At 46.8% G+C, this 19010-nt stretch overlaps 1 protein-coding gene and 1 non-coding gene across 3 annotated transcripts; one reads left to right on the top strand and one right to left on the bottom strand.

The window, feature by feature from the left end:
• Window positions 1-1895: 1895 nt before the first annotated feature.
• On the bottom strand, window positions 1896-11023 carry ZNF436 (zinc finger protein 436). Of its 2 annotated transcripts, XM_019461760.2 has the most exons (4): window positions 10463-11023; window positions 9079-9171; window positions 8141-8267; window positions 1896-5680 (listed from the first exon to the last, which is right to left on the bottom strand). In XM_019461760.2, exons 2-4 carry the CDS (start codon window positions 9109-9111, stop codon window positions 4428-4430), a joined length of 1413 nt encoding a protein of 470 aa, XP_019317305.1. In that variant the 5' UTR covers window positions 9112-9171; window positions 10463-11023; the 3' UTR covers window positions 1896-4427. The 2 variants fall into 2 exon arrangements, with proteins under 2 accessions (XP_019317305.1, XP_019317306.1); XM_019461761.2 differs by lacking the exon at window positions 9079-9171.
• A 3043-nt stretch (window positions 11024-14066) lies between these two features.
• LOC128775983 (U6 spliceosomal RNA) lies at window positions 14067-14169 on the top strand. Its single transcript, XR_008420962.1, has one exon. It is a non-coding gene; the product is annotated as a U6 spliceosomal RNA (small nuclear RNA).
• The last annotated feature ends 4841 nt before the right edge of the window (window positions 14170-19010 follow it).

Here is a 19010-nt window from a genome sequence, read left to right as displayed (position 1 = left end):
ACTGGATGACTATTCAACTAATATTTATTGTCTTGGGGAAAGGCCGAAAGGAACAGGAGCTGTTGAGTGTGATATCCAAGTTTCCAGCTTGGGTAACTAGGCAATGGCTGAGTTAAATACAGGAGAAAGCAGCTGGGGGGTGGAAGAAAGCGGTAAGGTCAGTTTGGGGTTGATTTTAAGGTGCCTGGTAATTTCCAAACGGGGATGTCCATAAATCAGCTAGGCGCAGGGGCTGTTGTGAAATTCAGAGTGGATTTTGAGGTCATCAGCCTCGGTCTCTCCCTGAAGGAAAAACAAAACCACCTTTGGAGAAGCTGAAAATGATAAAAACTTTGCACACAAAGCATTTAGGAAAACATTAAAAAAGGAGATTAGCTTGAGGCGCCTGAGTGGCTCAGTCAGAAGAGTATGCGACTCTTGATCTTGGGATTGAAGTTTGAGCCCCATGTTAGGTGTAGAGATTACTTAAAAATAAAATCTTGGGGTGCCTGGGTGGTTCAGTTGGTTGAGCGTCCGACTTCAGCTCAACTCACGATCTCACAGCCCATGAGTTCGAGCCCTGCGTCGGGCTCTGCTGACAGCTCAGGGCCTGGAGCCTGCTTCACATTCTGTGTCTCCCTCTCACTCTGCCCCTCCCCTGCTCGTCTCTGTCTCTCTGTCTCTCCCCGCCTCTCAAAAGTAAATAAACATTAAAAATTTTAAAAAAATGGAAAACTCATTAAAAAATAAATAAAATATTTTAAAAATGGGATTAACTATGAAACAATTTTAGGCCACGACAAGGTAATTTTCTTCTATTAGTTTTCCTCCTCAGTTGTGTTTCACTAATGCCCTTTTATCTTGAAGTCTCCTACAGATACACAGGGCCCAGGCTACGCCACTAGAGACGGGTATCTAACCAATGCTTCAAAAAGTCCATTCCTCCCAGGGCATAGGAACTCCTTTTCAAACAATACTAACTTTTGAAACAGTAGGGAACCACTTAACAAATTATCATTTCAGTGCATTCATGGGTGTCCTAACGGCCTGGAAGCAAAGCCCTAACCTGGCCTTTTAGAGAACAGCTCACACAGAAGGAAATCTGCTTCCATTATAATAATGGCAAAATATTAACATATCAAATACCCTTAGAGGGGGGCTCCAGGTGAGCCAGCATTTTCCTTTAACGTTTCCTCCCAGAAATAAAAATTGTTGAACATGTAGCAAGGAAAAAGAGAGCTTTAAACGATGTTTTAATAAAATCTCTTTTCTTTCCAAGTCTTGGGTATAGGTTTAATTGAAGTTTTTCTTTCATCTTTGTAGTTTTCCCCAATTTAAAGCACTTCGACTCCCTACCTCCGCCTAGACTGGCCCGCCATTTAAAGAAAGGTTTCATAAGAGAAAATTACTTGTAAGTAATTTGAAAATTGTGGCCACACCTTAGTAATACATAATCACTGCCTTAGGCAAACTGTGTCATGAATAGAGAGCCTTTGACTATTTCTAAGAGGGATCTGTTCTGGGATTCCAATACTAGTTCAGAAGAAATTGTTTTAGCGTTCTTAACAGATATCCAAAAATATCTCCTTAAAGCAACAAGGCCTCCTTTCATTTTTGCTTTTGGATGTGTTTGTGTTTCACCTTCTCCAAAGTTAACGAGACACTCATACCAAATACTCCCACGCTGCTTTGCCTCCAACCCAATCTTCACAGGAAACTCTCCAGATTTTTGCATCTTCCTAAAATAATGGCAATATCCAGAGGGCCCACCAGTGTGTGAAAATAATGTGCGCCCAAATTTCTACCAGAACATCTGTACAAATGCATCAGCGTAAAGACAATTGTGTCCACTCTTCGTGAATCTGACGAGAAACCAGTTTATGAATCGGTGCTGGGTTACTAAAATAATTCTCAGCTTTTTGATTTTTAAAAATTATACTTTTAATTATAGAATATTGTTAGAATACAGATGTAGATAGACACTAGCATAACTGCGACCGATACCCTACGAAAAACTGCTCTACATACTTACTTGTTCACTCACTCTCCACAACCATAGAAAACAGGCACAAAGTGTTCAGGGTATGTGCAGAAGCGGCCAGAGACTTGGGAGCAGGAAACATGCAGAAAGCATTAGCAAAGAGAGTCTGATGCAGAAGTTCTACACAAAAGTTCAACACAGCAAATGGGCAGCAGTTGGCAGAAAGACAGGAGACAGCTGGTCTGGCCCTTGCCCTTTGAACTTCCCAGCTGGAGTGTATATGTATGGAGAGATGGCTGGGGCACCAAGAAGCCTCTTCTTGAGCCACTCACCTCTAAGAAGCCAAAAGCAGCAGCAGGAACAGGTTGGGATGGGGCAGGAGAGTAGGGAAGAAAGAGGGAGTGAAATACCCTTGGGCCATGAGGATGCTGTCTTCTGTGGCCACTCCAAAGCTGATGCCCAGAGTGCCTCACAGAAACAACAGGCGAACTCTGATATTTGTTAAAACCATTAGCAACACTGATACAGGAAAGGACATATTCGAGTTCAGTCATCAAGAACATGTGAGTCATTCAACAATTAAAATATGGATACCCACGATCGGCTAGATTTTGTACAGGACACAAAACATGCTCCCTGCCCGAGTTGAGTTTGTATTTAAACGGGAGTGGCGACATGAAGAAACCTCCTTGATGGAGCGGTGTTTCATTTTGTTCCTTTCAAGGTTGTGTCCCTGCAAAGGATGCAGTCCCACACAGTTGTGGCTCCTAATGACTCGACGTAGTATACTACCCGAGGGAGACCACTGGCTCCTTTAACACACCAAGTCCCAAAGAGCTATGGCGAAATATTTTTCAAATGTTACAGCATTCACAATAAAGCACAGTAGAAATAGCTCGGGGCACTCTCGAAAAAGATATATTCCTTAGTCCACTCCCCCTCACACCTCCACCCCCAAGTGCCTGGATAAGCACCAATGCCTGGGGTATTTCTTAACTCCCATGTGGGCTGAGATAAGGAGAACTGACGCTAACAGGTTTAATTTGGGTCAACTTTCATCTTAACCACATGTATCTGTAGACTGACAGGATAGAAACACATTCCTATCTGGGTTTATTAATTCCTTGTGAGTAGGCCAAAGAGAAGAGTATTCAGTCTGAGAACAGGACACTCAACCTATCTGTCCAGTTATTACCTCCCACAATTGACTGATACACATAAACAAGTGCTTAGTTCTGTACAAAGACAGATCTTAAAGGAGCGTGCACACTAGAGCACTCGTGTTTAACATTTTTCCTTTATAAAAAAAAAAAAAGAAAATGAAAGGACATTTCTCACACTGGAGTTGTCTGTAGTTCTGTCACATGATCAACATCACCCAGGAACATGCTAATTCTGTGTGAATTCAGTTTCCGCTACCGGAAAAATTACAGGAATACACGTTTTACTGTACATACACATGCCCTTATGCAAGCCAAGAGAAACACTGGGATGTGGCCCTTATCAAATCCTAGAGTTAGCAGTAGAATTGACCTCTCGAGGCAGAAGGGGAAGAACACAGAAAGGAATGGTGGTGGTCCTTGGGGAGGAACTCTGTGTTTCCTTCCCGGGAGCGGCCAATTCCACTCGGTCCTTACACTCCACCACCAGTATGGTCCCATCTTCCCTTGAAGATACCCTCCCTACATTGTTCCCTACAGTGATCCCCCAAAGAAAAGGAATACATTTTGATCAGTGGCAATAACAACAGTAACCAGCTCTTGCTAAAGTCACCACCATCGATGAGTCCTTGGTCCCCAAACCCGTGTCTCATGTTTCCTTTTAATCTGCATCTGTAGTTAGCTCTTGCAAAGATGCAAGCTTGAATAAAGGTAATTAGGAACAATGAGGGAAACGGTTATGATCATTGCCTTCATCGTGCAGAATCCTGCCCTCAGGAAGATGGAAAGATACAAATGCATACGCAACTCAAGGAAAACGCCTTTCAAGGGGGAAGATGTGCGTGCCCAACAATTATGGAGAGTGAACAGGTGTGGCAATTCAGGCAGTCTCTGGTTGTCTTTTTCCGAAGCAGCTGTGACCACCCTATTACAGTCCAACGTTTCCCCTAGCATAGTTCTTTGGGCCACGGATGAGAGAGATAACTTTTAAAGATTTACTCCATTTCCAATCCTGAGGATTTACCAGCATGCATCCCCTGGTCTTCAGATTCCAGTTACGTGTGGAGCTGATTCTGATGAAGTACTTCATCACTATTCAGTGAATAAAAAAAAATCACTCCTTGGGAGAAGGGGGGGACATTCCCAAAGTTGTGGGTCAGAATTTCAAATGGCTTATCTTCTTTGATGTTTCAAACGATGGCCGGCAAGGAACCTCACGACGGTAAAAGCAGCTCCGTCTTGAGGGAGCTCTTTGCTATCAAATAAAATTGTACCTTCAAGTGAATCATTTCTTATAATTACAGGACTTAGTCAGTATGTACCCTCTTATGTTTAATAAGTGCCGAGCTCCGGCTGAAGCTCTTCTCGCACTCAGTACATTCGTAAGGCTTCTCTCCCGTGTGAACTCTTTGATGGGTGATGAGGTTGGAGCTCTGAGTGAAACCTTTTCCACACTGTACGCACTCATAGGGCTTCTCTCCGGTGTGGGTTCTCTGGTGTTTAATGAGATCTGACCTTTCTCCGAAGCTTCGCCAACACTCATTGCACTCGTAGGGCTTCTCTCCGGTGTGAATTTTCTGGTGTGTGATGAGATGAGAGCTCCGGCTGAAGCTTTTCCCACAGGCGTTACATTCGTACGGCTTCTCCCCTGTGTGCGTTCTCTGGTGCTGGACCAAGTGCGAGATGCGGCTGAAATTCTCCCCACATTCGTTACAGTGGTACGGCTTTTCTCCCGTGTGGGCCCTGCGATGGCGCACCAGGTCGGAGTTCTGACTGAAATTCTTCCCACACTCATCACACTTGTAGGGCCTCTCCCCCGTGTGCACCCGATAGTGTTTGATGAGATCAGATCTCTCGCTGAAGCCTCGCCCACATTCATTACACTCGTAAGGCTTCTCCCCCGTGTGGGTCCTCTGGTGCTGAGCTAGGTGAGAGCTCCGGCTGAAGCTTTTCCCACACTCCTCACACTCGTAGGGCTTTTCCCCACTATGGGTCCTTTGGTGCTGGATGAGGTGAGACAGCCGGCAGAAACTTTTCCCACACTCGTTACATTTGTGGGGTTTTTCTCCAGTGTGGATCGTCTGGTGCTGAATGAGGTGAGAGCTTCTTCCGAAACTTTTCCCACACTCGTTACAGTCATAAGGCCTTTCCCCGGTGTGTGTTCTTTGATGCTGAATGAGGTGTGAGCTCCGACTGAAGCCCTTTCCGCACTCGTAGCACTTATAGGGTCTGTCTCCGGTGTGGGTTTTCTGATGTCGATTAAGGTCTGAGATCTGACTGAAGGCCTTTCCGCAATGAGAACATATATGATACCGGATGCCCGTGTGGACTTCTTTGTGAACGAGCAGGTCAGTGACTTGTTGAAGAGGATAGCTCACCCACTCTTCTGCTGCTAGATCTCCCCACTGTCTTTCGGGTCTCTCCCTGCTTTCAAAGGCTTCTTCATTTTCAGGATTTTCCTCGGTGTTCCCCACAGGTCTTTCAGATGCAGTGCCAAATTCCACATCTTCACTAATCTCTTGCTTTGGATTCACTTCGTTCTCACTCCTGATCTCAAAATCTGTAATGAAGGGTAAATAATAATAATAATAATCCCGGCAAATACACAAAATTTGTCTCCTGTGTACCAGGCACTGTGCTAAGTTCTTTCCCCAAATTACTTCAATCACCCTGAGAGTCAGGCATTATGATTTCTACCCTATGGATAGTAAATTCTAGACCCCGAGAAGTGACCTGCAAAAAGTTCACAGAGTAGTAAGTGGTGGGACTAAGATTCAAATCCAGGTTTGTCTGATAACAGTTCATGCTCTGAACCATTACCGTTAATGGTTCTTTATGAAAATTGTATATGCTCCCGGTGTTTTCAAAGAACCAGAACAGAAAACATAAAAGACTGTATATTAGAATGCCTAGAAGCCAAGGACCTAGATGTTTTACATGTGATCGCATTGTGTGTACGTTCTTAAACTTTCCAAGCCTTCATCATTATCATTATATGATATTTACTATGAATCTACTGGGTTAGGATGGAAAAAACATTTTTGTCTAGCTATATCAAGTCTTAGTTGACAGGAAAAGTGACTGCCAAATGTTACTTGCTTCCTTCCAGTGGCCTTTAACAATTTTTTAAAAATTTTTATTTATTTTTGACAGAGAGAGAGAGAGAAAGAGAGAGAGACACAGAGCATGAGAGGGGGAGGGGCAGAGAGAGAGAGAGACAGAATCCGAAGCAGTCTCCAGGCTCTGAGCTGTCAGCACAGAGCCCAACGCGGGGCTTGAACTCATAGACCAAGAGATCATGACCTGAGCCAAAGTTTGACGCTCAACCGACTGAGCCACCCAGGCACCCCAAGCGGCTTTTAAATGTGAATAGAGGAGGGAAGGTTGGAGAATGCACAAATGATGCCTGGCTCAGAACATCCCTGACACTAACTAAACACAGCCTTCAAATGAAAATGAAAAGGAAAATACACAACCACTATCTATAAGCAACTTTCTACCAGACACTGTTTTTCCAAGTTGTGTTACTTAGCACACTCATCAACCTAGAGATTACTATGTATGCTGGGAGAAAAGGGTCCATGGATAAACTACTTTGGTAAATGGTGCATTCAACATCTCTTCTTAGAAATGGGCACGCCATTTAACACATTAAAGGTTCTGAAGAGTACTGAGGTTAAGAAGCCTTGTAAATTTTAATTATTTACTAATTTTTTTTTTTTATTTTTCAGAGAGAGGGAAAAAGAGGGCACATGCATGAGTGGGCAAGGAGCAGAAAGAGAGGGAGACAGAGGATCTGAAGCAGACTCTGTGCTGTCAGCAGACAGCCTGATGTGGGGCTCAAACTAGCGAACCATGAGATTATGACCTGAGCCGAAGTTGGACACTCAACCGACTGAGCCACCCAGATGCTCTGTAGATATTATTTACCAATAATACTGGTATTTACCAGTATCAAACTTATTTGAGAAAAGAACTTATTTTTCTGTGTGTGTGTGTGTGTGTGTGTGTGTCCTTCTAACAAGTACTCTTTGGGCTGGCAGAGCCATACAGATTCACATTTCTTTAAGACTCTCACTGCTTGCTTTTGTTGGATTGGGGTGAACATTTGGATGAGAGATTGCACTATATCTAGATAAATAAATTTTAGTTGATTTTCTAAAGGAAAGATCCAAGAATCTTGGAACATCAGGGAGAGCCCAAGGTAAAAAGGAAACCCCTTCTATTTGCCTTTTGTTCTGGAAAAGGCTATAGAAATAAAGATTTCAAAATAAGAATTAGTCCTAATGAAGGGCAGATGACCTAGTGAACCATATATGGTTGCTAAGTTCTATCAAGTCTTACTAGGAGGCAAAGTGAGTCAAAAGACTGTTCAGCTCAAGAATATACTGTTTATTGTAGTTACGCCCAGACCAAAGGATAGCTAAGAGAAGACAGGTTTACAAACCATCAAAACAATTACTTCTCTTCCTAATAGAATTTGTGATCTCGTTGAGTTCAGGATTTTTCTGGAACAACATTTGACACACTCAAAATTTACGATCAACTCTGAAACATCTCTAGACAGGCACCTGCTCCAGATAAATAAAGGACCTCTGGCAAAGCTAAGGCTCTGAAGACAAAACAAACACAAAAATGTGGCTTTTGCCCTCCCATGAACCTGAGTCAGAACCCTCCTCGTCTTCTAGTAAAACGACCATTTACATGGGCATTTATATCCTGGCAAGCACCATTATGTCAGACCTGTTTGGTCAGTGATCTGTACAAACAGGCTGGAGAGTGGTAGATGACTCAGGGCACAAGAAATCTGAATGTTTCTAAAATGGGCAGAAACGGTCTTTCCTTTTAGACAATATGACCTTGATGTTCCCACACTCCAAGATCTGCCTGAGGACTCAACTCAAACCAGTATCTGATTCAATGCTTTAAAAATCACACAACTTGGTTGTGTTGAAAGAGCTGAGCCATTTTTGAGTCTCAAAAACGTGGGAGTGAAGAAAGGCAGAGAATCCTTACTTACCTAGTGAGACAACGTTTCCGTAATTCTCCTGCATGACATCCCTGTAAAGGTCCCTCTGTGTAGGATCCAGAGGTCTCCATTCTTCCCGAGTGAGGTACATGGCCATATCTTCAAATGTCACAGGTGCCTGAAATCACACAATGCTTCCTCATTACTGGGTATCCAGAAGGTTAACACTAATTCCTCCTTTTGAAATTAGAGACATGGCTAGAACTGTTGCGAAGGCAAAAGGTATCAAGTCTGATCTGAAGAGTCCAAAGAAGAAATAAACAGGCAAAAAAAAAAAAAAAAAAAAAAAAAAGAGATGTGGGAGAGAAGGGATCCATTTACCAGCTGACTGCTCTGGTCCCATGGCCAGATACTCCTGTCCACTCCAGAACTTTATCTTCTAGTACTTTTCTCAGAACACACGTAGCGCCTACATCCCTACATCCCTTTTACTCGCTGTTCCTCTATTCCTGTATGTCTCAGACTAGTGAAAATTTACAATTCTTTAAGGCCCTGTTCCAGTACAGACAGTTCCTCAGTGTCCCCTGGCCCCCTGCTCCGCTCCACTCCTCCCTTAGGCTCCTTAGAATTAATCACCCCAACTTCTTGATTCCCACACCACAGCACTTTGTTTCTACGACAAATAAAGCTGTTATCACGTTGTATCACAGTTCAACGAATGCGTCTGTCTCCCTACAGATTGTGAGCAGGCGGGGAGGGACCGTTCCGTCCATCTTTTGTCTTCCTAGGATTTAAAGGCATACAGCAGGTGTTCAATAAATGCTTGTTCGTGGCTATACTGGCCTGGTACTGAGGTTTCTCGAGGCAGAATACCGAAGCGAGCGAATTACTAATCCCAGGGAATTTCCAACAGGGATTTGCACAGCGAAGAAACGCCGGGACAAGGTGGGTAAGCAGAGGCAGGGTCCGAGAAGCCACCCCCGGCTTACCTGGGACCCAGCCATGAGCAGGGTGGCTGCCATCTCGGGCTCAAGGATTCGCCTCCCAGAAGAGAGAGCAGGAAAAGCAGCTAGCAGACAGCGCTAAAGGAGGCGAAAAGCAGGGCGTGAGGCACAGAAGATAGGCCCTGCCCACTCCCCAGGGCTGGAGTTCTGGCCGCCAGGCGGGTGGGGAGGGCCCGGGACCCGGGCCGGGTCACTCTCCTTCCTGACCCTCGAGTGCGACCCGCCCTCTGTGTCTCCGCCACCGGAGGGTGGAGGCACTGCCGGAATTTACTAAGACAGCCCCCTAGCTCGGGCCCTCCGGGGCCGGGGGTCAAGTCGATGCTGTCTCGGGGAGGAGGCTCTCAGCCCAGCCCACAGAACGCCTCCGCTCTCCCATCTCGAGGCTGGCCCTTTCCGGCAGCTATCTCAGCCAATCAGCGAGCGAAGGTTGCAAAACGCTTTGCCAATCAGATGCTGAACACTAGGCCCGCCTCTTGTAGCGTGGCTGAGCACCTCGATCACGCCTGCGCCTGCTCCCGTGGCCTGCCGGGAGTTGAAGTTCCATTCCCGCGTACAAAGGCCAGTCAGAGGCCAAAAACCAAGGAGGGAAAAGAACAAAAGGGTGAAGAAGGAAGGGCGTCCTCCTAGCCAGGGAGGAGTATCTTCCGCTTTCGTCTCTCGGAGACCACGGCCCGATTAAGCCAGAGGGATCGCCCTGCATCTCCTCACGACCTTATGCTTGTCTTGAGTCGGGCCTTAACTTCGACGTCGGGCCTAATATAGGCGCTGGCTTGTGTTGAGTTCTGCTGGGATCAGCCCTAATTTGACAGCCGGGGCCCGAGAGAAAAGCGGCAGCCGCCCACTCCCCAGGGGAGACTCGGCGGCCGCGCTGGAACTTTGAGCTCCGCCCACGCACTACGTCTCCCAGCAGCGCCTGCGGCACTCTCACCCGGTTGCTCAGACTACAACTCCCAGGAGGCCCCGCGCCTCCAGTGCGCTGGCTAGTGGAGACCGCGGCTCGGCCAGGCGGTGTCCCGGCCCTGTTGCTATTAACCCTGTACGGGCATCCAACCTTGTCCTTCTAAAGAGGGCGCCGCTTGATGGGCGGGCTGAGCTGCGTCCAGCAGAGAAGAGAAAACCCGAGGGAAATCAAAAGCGAGGGTGGAGGATAGGGCGCATAAGAAGGAGCAAGTCAAGCCCCAGGGCTGAAAAAACCCGTCCTGATCATCCCTGGGGGCTTGTCTACTAAGAGGATTTCTGACGGTTTCCTGCACGGATGGGCTCTTGGGCCTCTGAGGGCCTGAGCTGGGCGGGCCCTCAGGATGCTAGTAGTCCCTGACCCGCTGAAGGTGGGAAACCGAAAAACCAAGCTGGGAAAGAACACACTTACCGCCTGCCGCGCAGAAGATCCACTAGATCGCCGGCTCCAAGATCTGAGAGGCGTCAAACAGATTCCAAATCCGCAGAGTTCTCTGAGACTTCGAGTGTTTGGAAGGATTCTAGAAATCACTGGCAGATCTCGGATATCTCAGACCCGCAGGTAGATCTCAAACCCGTAGACTTGCAGGCAAAGCCCAGAGATCGTAGGCGGATCCTAAAGACTCACAGACTCTCAAGCAGCTTAGGGAAACCACACACTCATAGGCAGATCCCCGAGACCACAGCAGCTAGCCAAGAAACACCAGCAGCGGCTAAGCTGCATTCAACTGGAGTTCTTCCGAACGGAAGGACTTGCAGCCTTTCCTTTCCCCAGCCAGGATGAGAAAATTAGACAATGGAAGCCGAACATTGGGGAAAGCAGGCATTCTGCGTGGGGAAGAGCTCTGAGCTCGCTGTAGCCTTGGAGAGGGAAGTGATGGAAAAAGAATATAGCAGCTTATTAGGGACTCCCACCCTCTTCAAGTTATAAATATCCCCAGAACCTTGGCTACGTGCCCAGAAGCCTGTTGTCTCTAACTTTACAGGAGATTTCTCTGCCTGGGCTGGGAAAGGGGCTTTTCTTTTGTTTTGCAGATACATCCACCCACTGAGTGACTTGAATTCTACCCCCCCCCCAACATGACTCCAGGCTATGCTTTTATTAGTGAGTGTCCTGTTCCCAGTGCCCAGTTATTTATGGTTAAATTACTCAAGTGTCTAAAAAGAACTAGGACCCTACCCAGCCATGAGGCAGACTCCCACTCCCACTGCTCTTCCCATCCCCAGCTGTGAGGTTAGGAATTCTTTAGATAGCTCAGAATTGTACCATCCTACCCCATCTGAAATTTATTTGGGTACCACAAAAAAAAAAAAAAAAAAAAAGAAAGAAAAGAAAGAAAGAAAAAAGAAAGAAGAATTGTAGAGGATTCCCAAGAGACAATATCCATAGAGCAAAGAGGGTGGGCATCGAGGTCAAACAGACCTGAGTTGGAATCCGGGCTGTCTATCCTCTAGATAGTCATTCAATCTCTCCAGGCCCATTTCCCTTTATGTAAAACAGGGCAATCATACCTAAGGCGGTGGTGGGCACTAAGTAAGATGGGGTAAAGCCCTCCACACAGAATGAACACTCAGATGGTAGCCGTTATTATTATTAATCCTGCCTTTGGTGGCAGGGGAGACTTCCAGAAAGGCCTTGTGGATATTTTCACCGGCTCAGGAAATCTGGGAAGTCAGAGTGCTGGTGACCTTCACCCACATAGTGTTTCTGTCGGAAATCCAGAGGGAATTGGAAGTTGGGCCAGTTTGGTGGGTTCAAGCAAACTGGTGTATTGAGCCTATTAGAGCAGAGGTGTTTGAGGTTGCCAGAACCCGGCCAGTGGAGGCCTCGCTTGCGTTCTGGGAAGCTCCTGGGACGACTTTGGCTGAGTAAACGCACATCTCTAACTGGGCCTAAGGTGAGTAGAGCGCCTGCGCCACTCAGCCCAGCAGGGCTCCCTTTTCATCCCTTCTCTGACAGATTGCTTTGTAAACTTCCTTAGGCCTCTCTCCCCCTTGCTTTAAGTCCTTCTTTGTCCTCTGTTTCTTTTATTCCTCAGGCCTGCCTGGGGGCAGGACAACTTTCCTCTCCCAGCCCAGCTTGGCTGCTTGCCTCCTTCTGAGTGCTTTTCTCTCTCTTCACCTGGGACCCTCAAGAGGGTGGAGGAGAAGAGAGGCGAGAACAGAAGCTGCGTTTGGTGCCCTTGAGGAGGAAGGGTAGGAAAGACAGTGGGTGAGGGGTTTCCTGCTGCAGCCTTCAGCTGGACTCAGGTTGGGGTTACTGGAGAAGGAGGTGGCTTCCTGCCCCATTGTTCAGGACTTCATTGTTTCTCAGGAATACTTGTTGTATGTGAATTTTCAATAATTAACTTGCAAAGCTGTACGTGTGCCAGTCATTCAGCAAACAGTGAGCACCTACTGCGCACAGAGGTGGCAGCACAGCCTATCAGCACAGAAAGGGGCCAGAAGAACCTTCTGGCCAGGGTCTCCAAATTGGGCTTTTGACACAATCTCCAAATGGGGTTTCACATTATGGCAGATCCGCTGACCGGTTTGATCAAAGACCCTCCGTCTGTGTCCCTAAACTTGTTTCTCATTAACAGACCGCTAGGCCTGTGGTGCATTGTAAATTATTATATTTCAATAAATCCTATCATTATCTTGTGAGAAGCACAATTATGTTGTATTTTTTTGTATTCTTAGAAGCATTAATTTATTAAACATGGAAAAACTTGCCTCAGTATTTATTTGCAAACTTGTTTTGCCATCTCCTCATTTTCAAAAATACCAGGCACATCAAAAAATCAAAGTGCCCGGGCTCCTCTTGACCCGCCCCCCACCCCCACCAGGAGCAGAGAGGAAGCCTCATCACAGCACAAGGAGCTGGGGACACGGGGACACTTGCAGTGACTAGGAGTCCCTGCAGTCCAACTGCTGTAGTACATGATGAGCAAGTCTGTGCCGAGGAGGGGGCAGACTGAGAGCAGAGGGCAGGGGAGGAGGCTTCAGAGAGGAGGTGACATCTGAGCTGGCTTGCAAAGACTGTAGGAGTCTCGGAGGTGGAGAAGAGAGGGGAGGGAAAGCATTCCAGTCTTGCAGAACAGCATGTGCGAAGTCACGGAGGCGTGAAAGGACAAAGCTTGTTCCAGGATAGCCAGGACTGTGCAGGGCTAGAAGGAAGGGTGTGGAGGTAGAGTGGCAGGAGGAGGAAGCCGAGCAGGGACAGTCTCTTGTGTCCCCTTGCCTGCCTGTCTCTGCCTTTGGCTGTGGATCAGCAGAGCCGGTGATGAGGTACAGATGGGGGGGCGGGGGCGGCCTGGGGGCTGGCCTGGGGTGAGAAGAGCAGATTGACTGCAGAAGGAGTGGGGAGTGGAAAGGATAGGGAAGTTCTTTAGGAACTCATGCATTTCAGCTAGTTTTCTCCCGAGAGGATCAACATTTTCCAAAAATGTAAACAATTGCATTAAAAAATGTACAACAAGCTTACTTAGCATTATTTAGCCTACTTAAAGGCATTGCGAGGCCCACAGTCACTGAACATGTCTCTATTCTGTACCAGACACTGCGGGGAGATAGGACACCGCCCTCACGGTGACTGCAGGGCTGTCGTGAGGATTACATTTGAGAATGGCTACAAAACATGGGCACAGAGAGGGCCTGGCCACACGGCGGCCATGACTGTTACGAGGGAAGTAAAACACATCACAGATGCTCTGTGAGATGAAGCCGTATTTCAAAGCAGCTTAGCGCGTGAACAAGGACCCGGGTTCAAGTCCAGATTCTGTCTCCTAGAAGCAAATTGCTCTCTGGACTTTGGTATCCTCAGTTTTGTAAAAAGAGTGTAGTAATAACAGTTCAGAGAGACAGAAAGTGGAACAGTGCTTGCCAGGGCCTCAAGGAGGAGGGAATGGGGAACCGTTCAACAGGTATAGAGGTTCAGTTTTGCAAGATGAAAAACGTTCTGGAGATTGGCTGCACAACGATGTGGATGTACTTAACACTACTGCACTGTACGTACTTAAAAATGGTTCAGACGGGGGCTCACTTTGGCAGCACATCTACGAAAATTGGAACAATACGGAGATTAGCATGACCCTGTGCAAGGATGACACACAACTCCGTGAAGCAGTCCATTAGAAAAAAAAAAAAACAACCCACCTCACACTTGTCAGAATGGCTAAAATCGGCAACACAGGAAACAACAGATGTTGGCAAGGATGTGGAGAAAGGGGAAGCCTTTTACACTGTGGGTTGGGAAGGCACACTGGTGCAGCCATTCTGGAAAACAGTATGGAGGCTCCGCAAAGAGTTAAAAATGGAACTACCCTACGACCAGCGACCAGTGACTGCATTGCTAGGTAGTTACCCAAAGGATACAAAAATACTGATCCGAAGGGGCACATGCACCCCAATATTTACAGCAGCATTATCCACAATAGCCAAATTATGGAAAGAGCCCAAATGTCCATCGACCGAGGAATGGACAAAGAAGATGTGGTATATATATATATATATATATATATATATATATATATAATATATATATATATATATATGGAATATTACTCAGCCATCAAAAAGAAAGAAATCTTGCCATTTGCAATGACGTGGGTAGAACTATAGTGTATTATGCTAAGCGAAATAAGTCAGGGAAAGACAAATACCATATGAATTCACTCATATGTGGAATTTATGAAACAAAATAGATGACCATAGGGGGAAGGGGGAAAAAAGAGAGAGGGAAACAAACCACAAGAGACTTTTAACTATAGAGAACAAACAGAGGGTTGACGGAGGGAGGTGGGAGAGGGATGGGCTAAATGGGTGATGGGCACTGGGTGTTATGTATAAGTGATAAATCACTAAATTCTACACCTGAAACCAGTTTTACCATGTATGTTAACTAGAATTTAAATAAAAACTTGAAAAAATGCAAAAAAAAAAATCCCCCCGAAAGGTTAAAATTGTAAATTTGATGTTATATATATGTTATCCCAATTTTAAAAAAGAGAGTATAATAACAGTAAGCAGTTCATGGGTCTGAGGGTGAGTTGAGACAATGTAAATTACGCCCCTATTACACTAGCTAATGTTTCCTAACCAAGTACTTTGTGTCAGGTATGATCGTAATGAGTCCTCAAAACCCTCTGAACCAGGTGCCATGATCATCACCATTTTACAGATGGAAAATGGAGGCATACATAATGTGTCCAAGATACCCAGTTAGCAAATGCTCAATAATTATTAGATATTATTGATACTGTGACACAAAGAAATCATCACCATCATCTTCATGGTAGAATGCAGTGTAATTATGACAGTCTCACAGCACTGCGCAAGTTCTGAGGAATATCCCTTGTGGCCAGGGGTTAGAGAAGACTTCACAGAAGATGTGCATCTGGGGAGGGGTGAAGTGGGTGAACAGGATTAAGAGGTACAAACTTCCAGTTATAAAATGTCACTGTGATGAAAAGTACAGCGTCAAGATTATAGTCAATAACATAATGCTGTACGGTCACAGACGGTGAGTACACACTTCACCGTGATGAGCACTGAGTAAAAAAATCACTATGCTATACACCTGAAACTAACATAACGCTGCGTGTCAACTGTACTTAAAAAAAAAAAAAAAAAAAAAAAAAGATGGGGGCACCTGGTGGCTCAGTCGGTCAAGCATCCGGCTCTCAATCTCAGCTCAGGTCTTGATCTCAGGGTTGTGAGTTCAAGCCTCGTGTCAGGCTCCACACCCAGTGTGGAGAGACGGGTGCCTTGGGTGGCTCAGTCGGCTAAGTGTCCGACTCAGTTTCAACTCAGGTCATGATCTCACAGCTTCATGGGTTCGAGCCCCTCATCGGGGTCTGCTCTGGCAGTGTGGATGGAGCCTGCTTGGGATTCTCTCTCTCCGTCTCTCTGACCCTCCCCCACTTATGCTGTCTCTGTCTCTGTCAAAATACATAAATAAGCTTAAAAAAAAACACGCATCTCAAGTGAGCTGCTGAAGATTGGTAAGATTAGGGTGAAGGTGGGGAAGCGGTACTCAGAACAGGCATAGTTTGGAAGGTCCATCAGGTTTTCAAGGGCAAATACGTCCCTCAGGCTGGAGCAAAGGGGCAGCGGAGGTGTAAGATAAGCCACCCAAGACAGGAGAGGAGCTCTGAAAGTGAAACCAAGGAGTTTGAGTTTGACGGCTGGTGGAAGTCCAGTGGAGGTGACTGGGGAAACAATGCTCAGAGCCGTGCGAGGCACATGCAGGTAAGGGAAGGATGCTTTGAGTTGGGAGATCAGTAAAAGGTCTTTGCATCGGTGCAAGAAAGAGAAAACCTGAAACACAGTGTTGCAAGCGATAGCAATGGAGACAAGGGTTGGACAAGGGAGGGACTATAGGATCCGTAACTGACAAGTAAAGAGAGCAAGGGGAAAGCGTCAGAGATGCTTCTAGGTAGTGAACCAGCTGACAAATACACAAGACAGAAGAAGGCATTTAAGAACGTGAATATGTGAGTTCAGTTTCAGATTAATTGTATTGAGAGGGCCAGTGTATTGAGAGGAGAAATCTAGATAAATACTTAGTGACATTAAGTTTTAAGCTCCAGGAATCCAGGGCTAAAGACGGAGATTTGGTAGCCTGGATATAGTCTACGAAAGACTTCTCACCGGATATAGTCTTTGAGGATCCTGTAACCTTCTGAAAATATCTTCTAACTTGGTCATAAGATCTTGAAAGTACTTTGTTTTCAAGGTCTCTGGGCCATAACATCGCTGGTGACACGCTCTCTCCCCCATCCCAAGCGTGTTGCCTCAGTGTTCCACCTTACCTGACCTGGTCTTCTTCCTCCTGTAAGGTAGCAATCTCCACCACCCCCCAACACACACCCCCAGGAAGACTTCCTGGTAGCAGAAGTTCATGCTAACTCCCTTGCCACTCGCCCCCTCTTTGTCTCTGACATGAAGGAGGAGATGGGGTTAAATCACGAGTCCCAGCCAACAGTCTGTGCGAAGACAGCATGACAAGGAGGAACACAGCACGGCCAGTGTGGCTGGAGCACAAAGTGTGGGGGCAGGGCAGAGGCCAGCCCCGCGGGGCCTTGTGGACCCTGCCAAACGCAGTGGGGGAAAATGGAAGGCCTGGAATGGGGGTGGGGGAGTGGGGGGACCCTAACATGACCAGAGTTGCGATTCTGAAAAGCCTATTCTGGTCAGCGCAGTGGAGAGCCTGAATTGGAGCGGGTCCAGAGCAGACACAGGAAGACCAGTTGGGAGGGTATTGATGTCTGCTGATGAACACAGTCTGAGGCCTATTCATGCTTTTCTGGGCCCTTTTGTGAATGTAGATGTGTACTGTATAGATGTGCAGACTGGAGCTGACTTGTTTTTTTGCTGTTTAATCTGATTCATCTCCTTTGTAAACAGTAAGGTCATTGAGGGTGGAGATTCGGTTTTTTGTATTTTTCCTGTGCTGTAACTCCCTGGGACACTGGGAGCACAATGGATACGGACACCGTGACTACTGAAACCCACCCCCCCCCCCACCCAGTGCCGCTTTAAACAGCCCAAAGTAACATTTATTAACCTGAATGTATTGATAATTGTTGCTTCTGGTTTCTAGGCATTTGGATGGAGGATTAGATCATGCAAAGAAAAATCTGGATATCTAAACCTTTACTACTCAAAGTGTGTTCTACAGACCAGCAGCAACAACATCACCCGGGACGTTGTTAGAAATGAAAATTCTGGGGGCCCCGGGGGGGCTCAGTCGGTTGAGCGTCCGACTTCGGCTCAGGTCATGATCTCGCGGTCCGTGAGTTGGAGCCCCGCGTCGGGCTCTGTGCTGACAGCTCGGAGCCTGGAGCCCTTTTCGGTTTCTGCATCTCCCTCTCTCTCTGCCCCTCCCCCGCTCACGCTCTGTCTCTCTCTCTCTCTCCCTCAACAATAAACATTTTTAAAAATTTTTAACTAAAAAAAAAAATAAATAAAAAATCTCACCCTCCCCCCAGACCTACTGAATCAGAATCTGCATTTTTAACATGATCCCCAGGGGGTTCCCATCCACACTGAACTTTCAGAAGCACCTGGCTCTGGAGGCAACACCGGCCCATACTTCCATGGGTAATATGCCTCCCTCAGGTACAGCTCTTATCACATCCTGCCGGGCATGGAAGACTGCTTATGGTTTCTTTCCCTGCCAGGCCTGGAATTCCTGGAAGGTAGGGGCTGAGCACTGTGTAGGACTCTGGGGCTTTCATAGCATTGAGCACAGTGACAGGAAGCAGAAGACCAGGGTTTCGGTCCTGGTTCTGCCACTTACAAGCTCTGTCTTTTATCTTCCGTGGGAAGACTTTCAGTCCCTCCAAAGGACCTACCCCAAATCTGACTGTTGCAAAGCTGAAGCTGGTGGCAGATTTCCACGCACGGTTTATTTACAGGTTCGTCTATACAAGGAGGCGCTTGATGGATGGAAGGAGGAAGGCAATGACTAATCCCCGGATGATGCCAGGGCATATAAGGAGCTTGGGCTGAAGTTACTCCCAACAGCTGCTCTAACAGTGAACCCAGGCGGATGGAAACCAGTGGCCTCTGCACAATGACCCTGTGAAGTAGGCACTCATGCCACTCCTACTTTTACAGGTAAGAAAGAGGCCCAGAGAGGCTAAGTGACCTTCCCAAGCTCTCACGAATTCACAGACCCCTGTACTTTGGCTATTTGAGGAAACACAGGGTCTAGGAGGCTCAGCCTGGGGCTGTCAGAAGGCCAGAGATAGCCAGAGCCTGAGACCCTGGACGTGCTCACCAGACCTGCTCACAAGACTCTTCCAGAAGGTTCCAGCTTTGCCTAAATTTCCTATTAGCATAAAATGCAAGCCAGTATCATTGCAGGAGGAGCACTCCAAGGTGCCTTGTGCCCTGTAAGCTGTGAAGAGTGCATTGCCAGGGCCCGGGCAGGCTCCAAGCCTCCGGATCTCCCAGGGACCGCAGAACTCAAA

The sequence above is a fragment of the Panthera pardus genome, unplaced genomic scaffold, assembly GCF_024362965.1.
Source record: "Panthera pardus isolate Hobbes unplaced genomic scaffold, ASM2436296v1 HiC_scaffold_11, whole genome shotgun sequence".
NCBI lineage: Eukaryota > Metazoa > Chordata > Mammalia > Carnivora > Felidae > Panthera > Panthera pardus.
The sequence above is the reverse complement of the archived record's forward strand: the minus strand, read 5'-3'. Positions and strand labels throughout refer to the sequence as shown.

Excerpts from the sequence above, each read along its gene's own strand:
- ZNF436 (XM_019461760.2), bottom strand. The coding sequence starts at position 9,111 with ATGGCAGCCACCCTGCTCATGGCTGGGTCCCAG. Across the intron at positions 8,268-9,078 it reads TGCTCATGGCTGGGTCCCAG|GCACCTGTGACATTTGAAGA; the intron begins GTAAGCCGGGGG and ends GTGTGATTTCAG. Across the intron at positions 5,681-8,140 it reads CGGAAACGTTGTCTCACTAG|ATTTTGAGATCAGGAGTGAG; the intron begins GTAAGTAAGGAT and ends CCTTCATTACAG.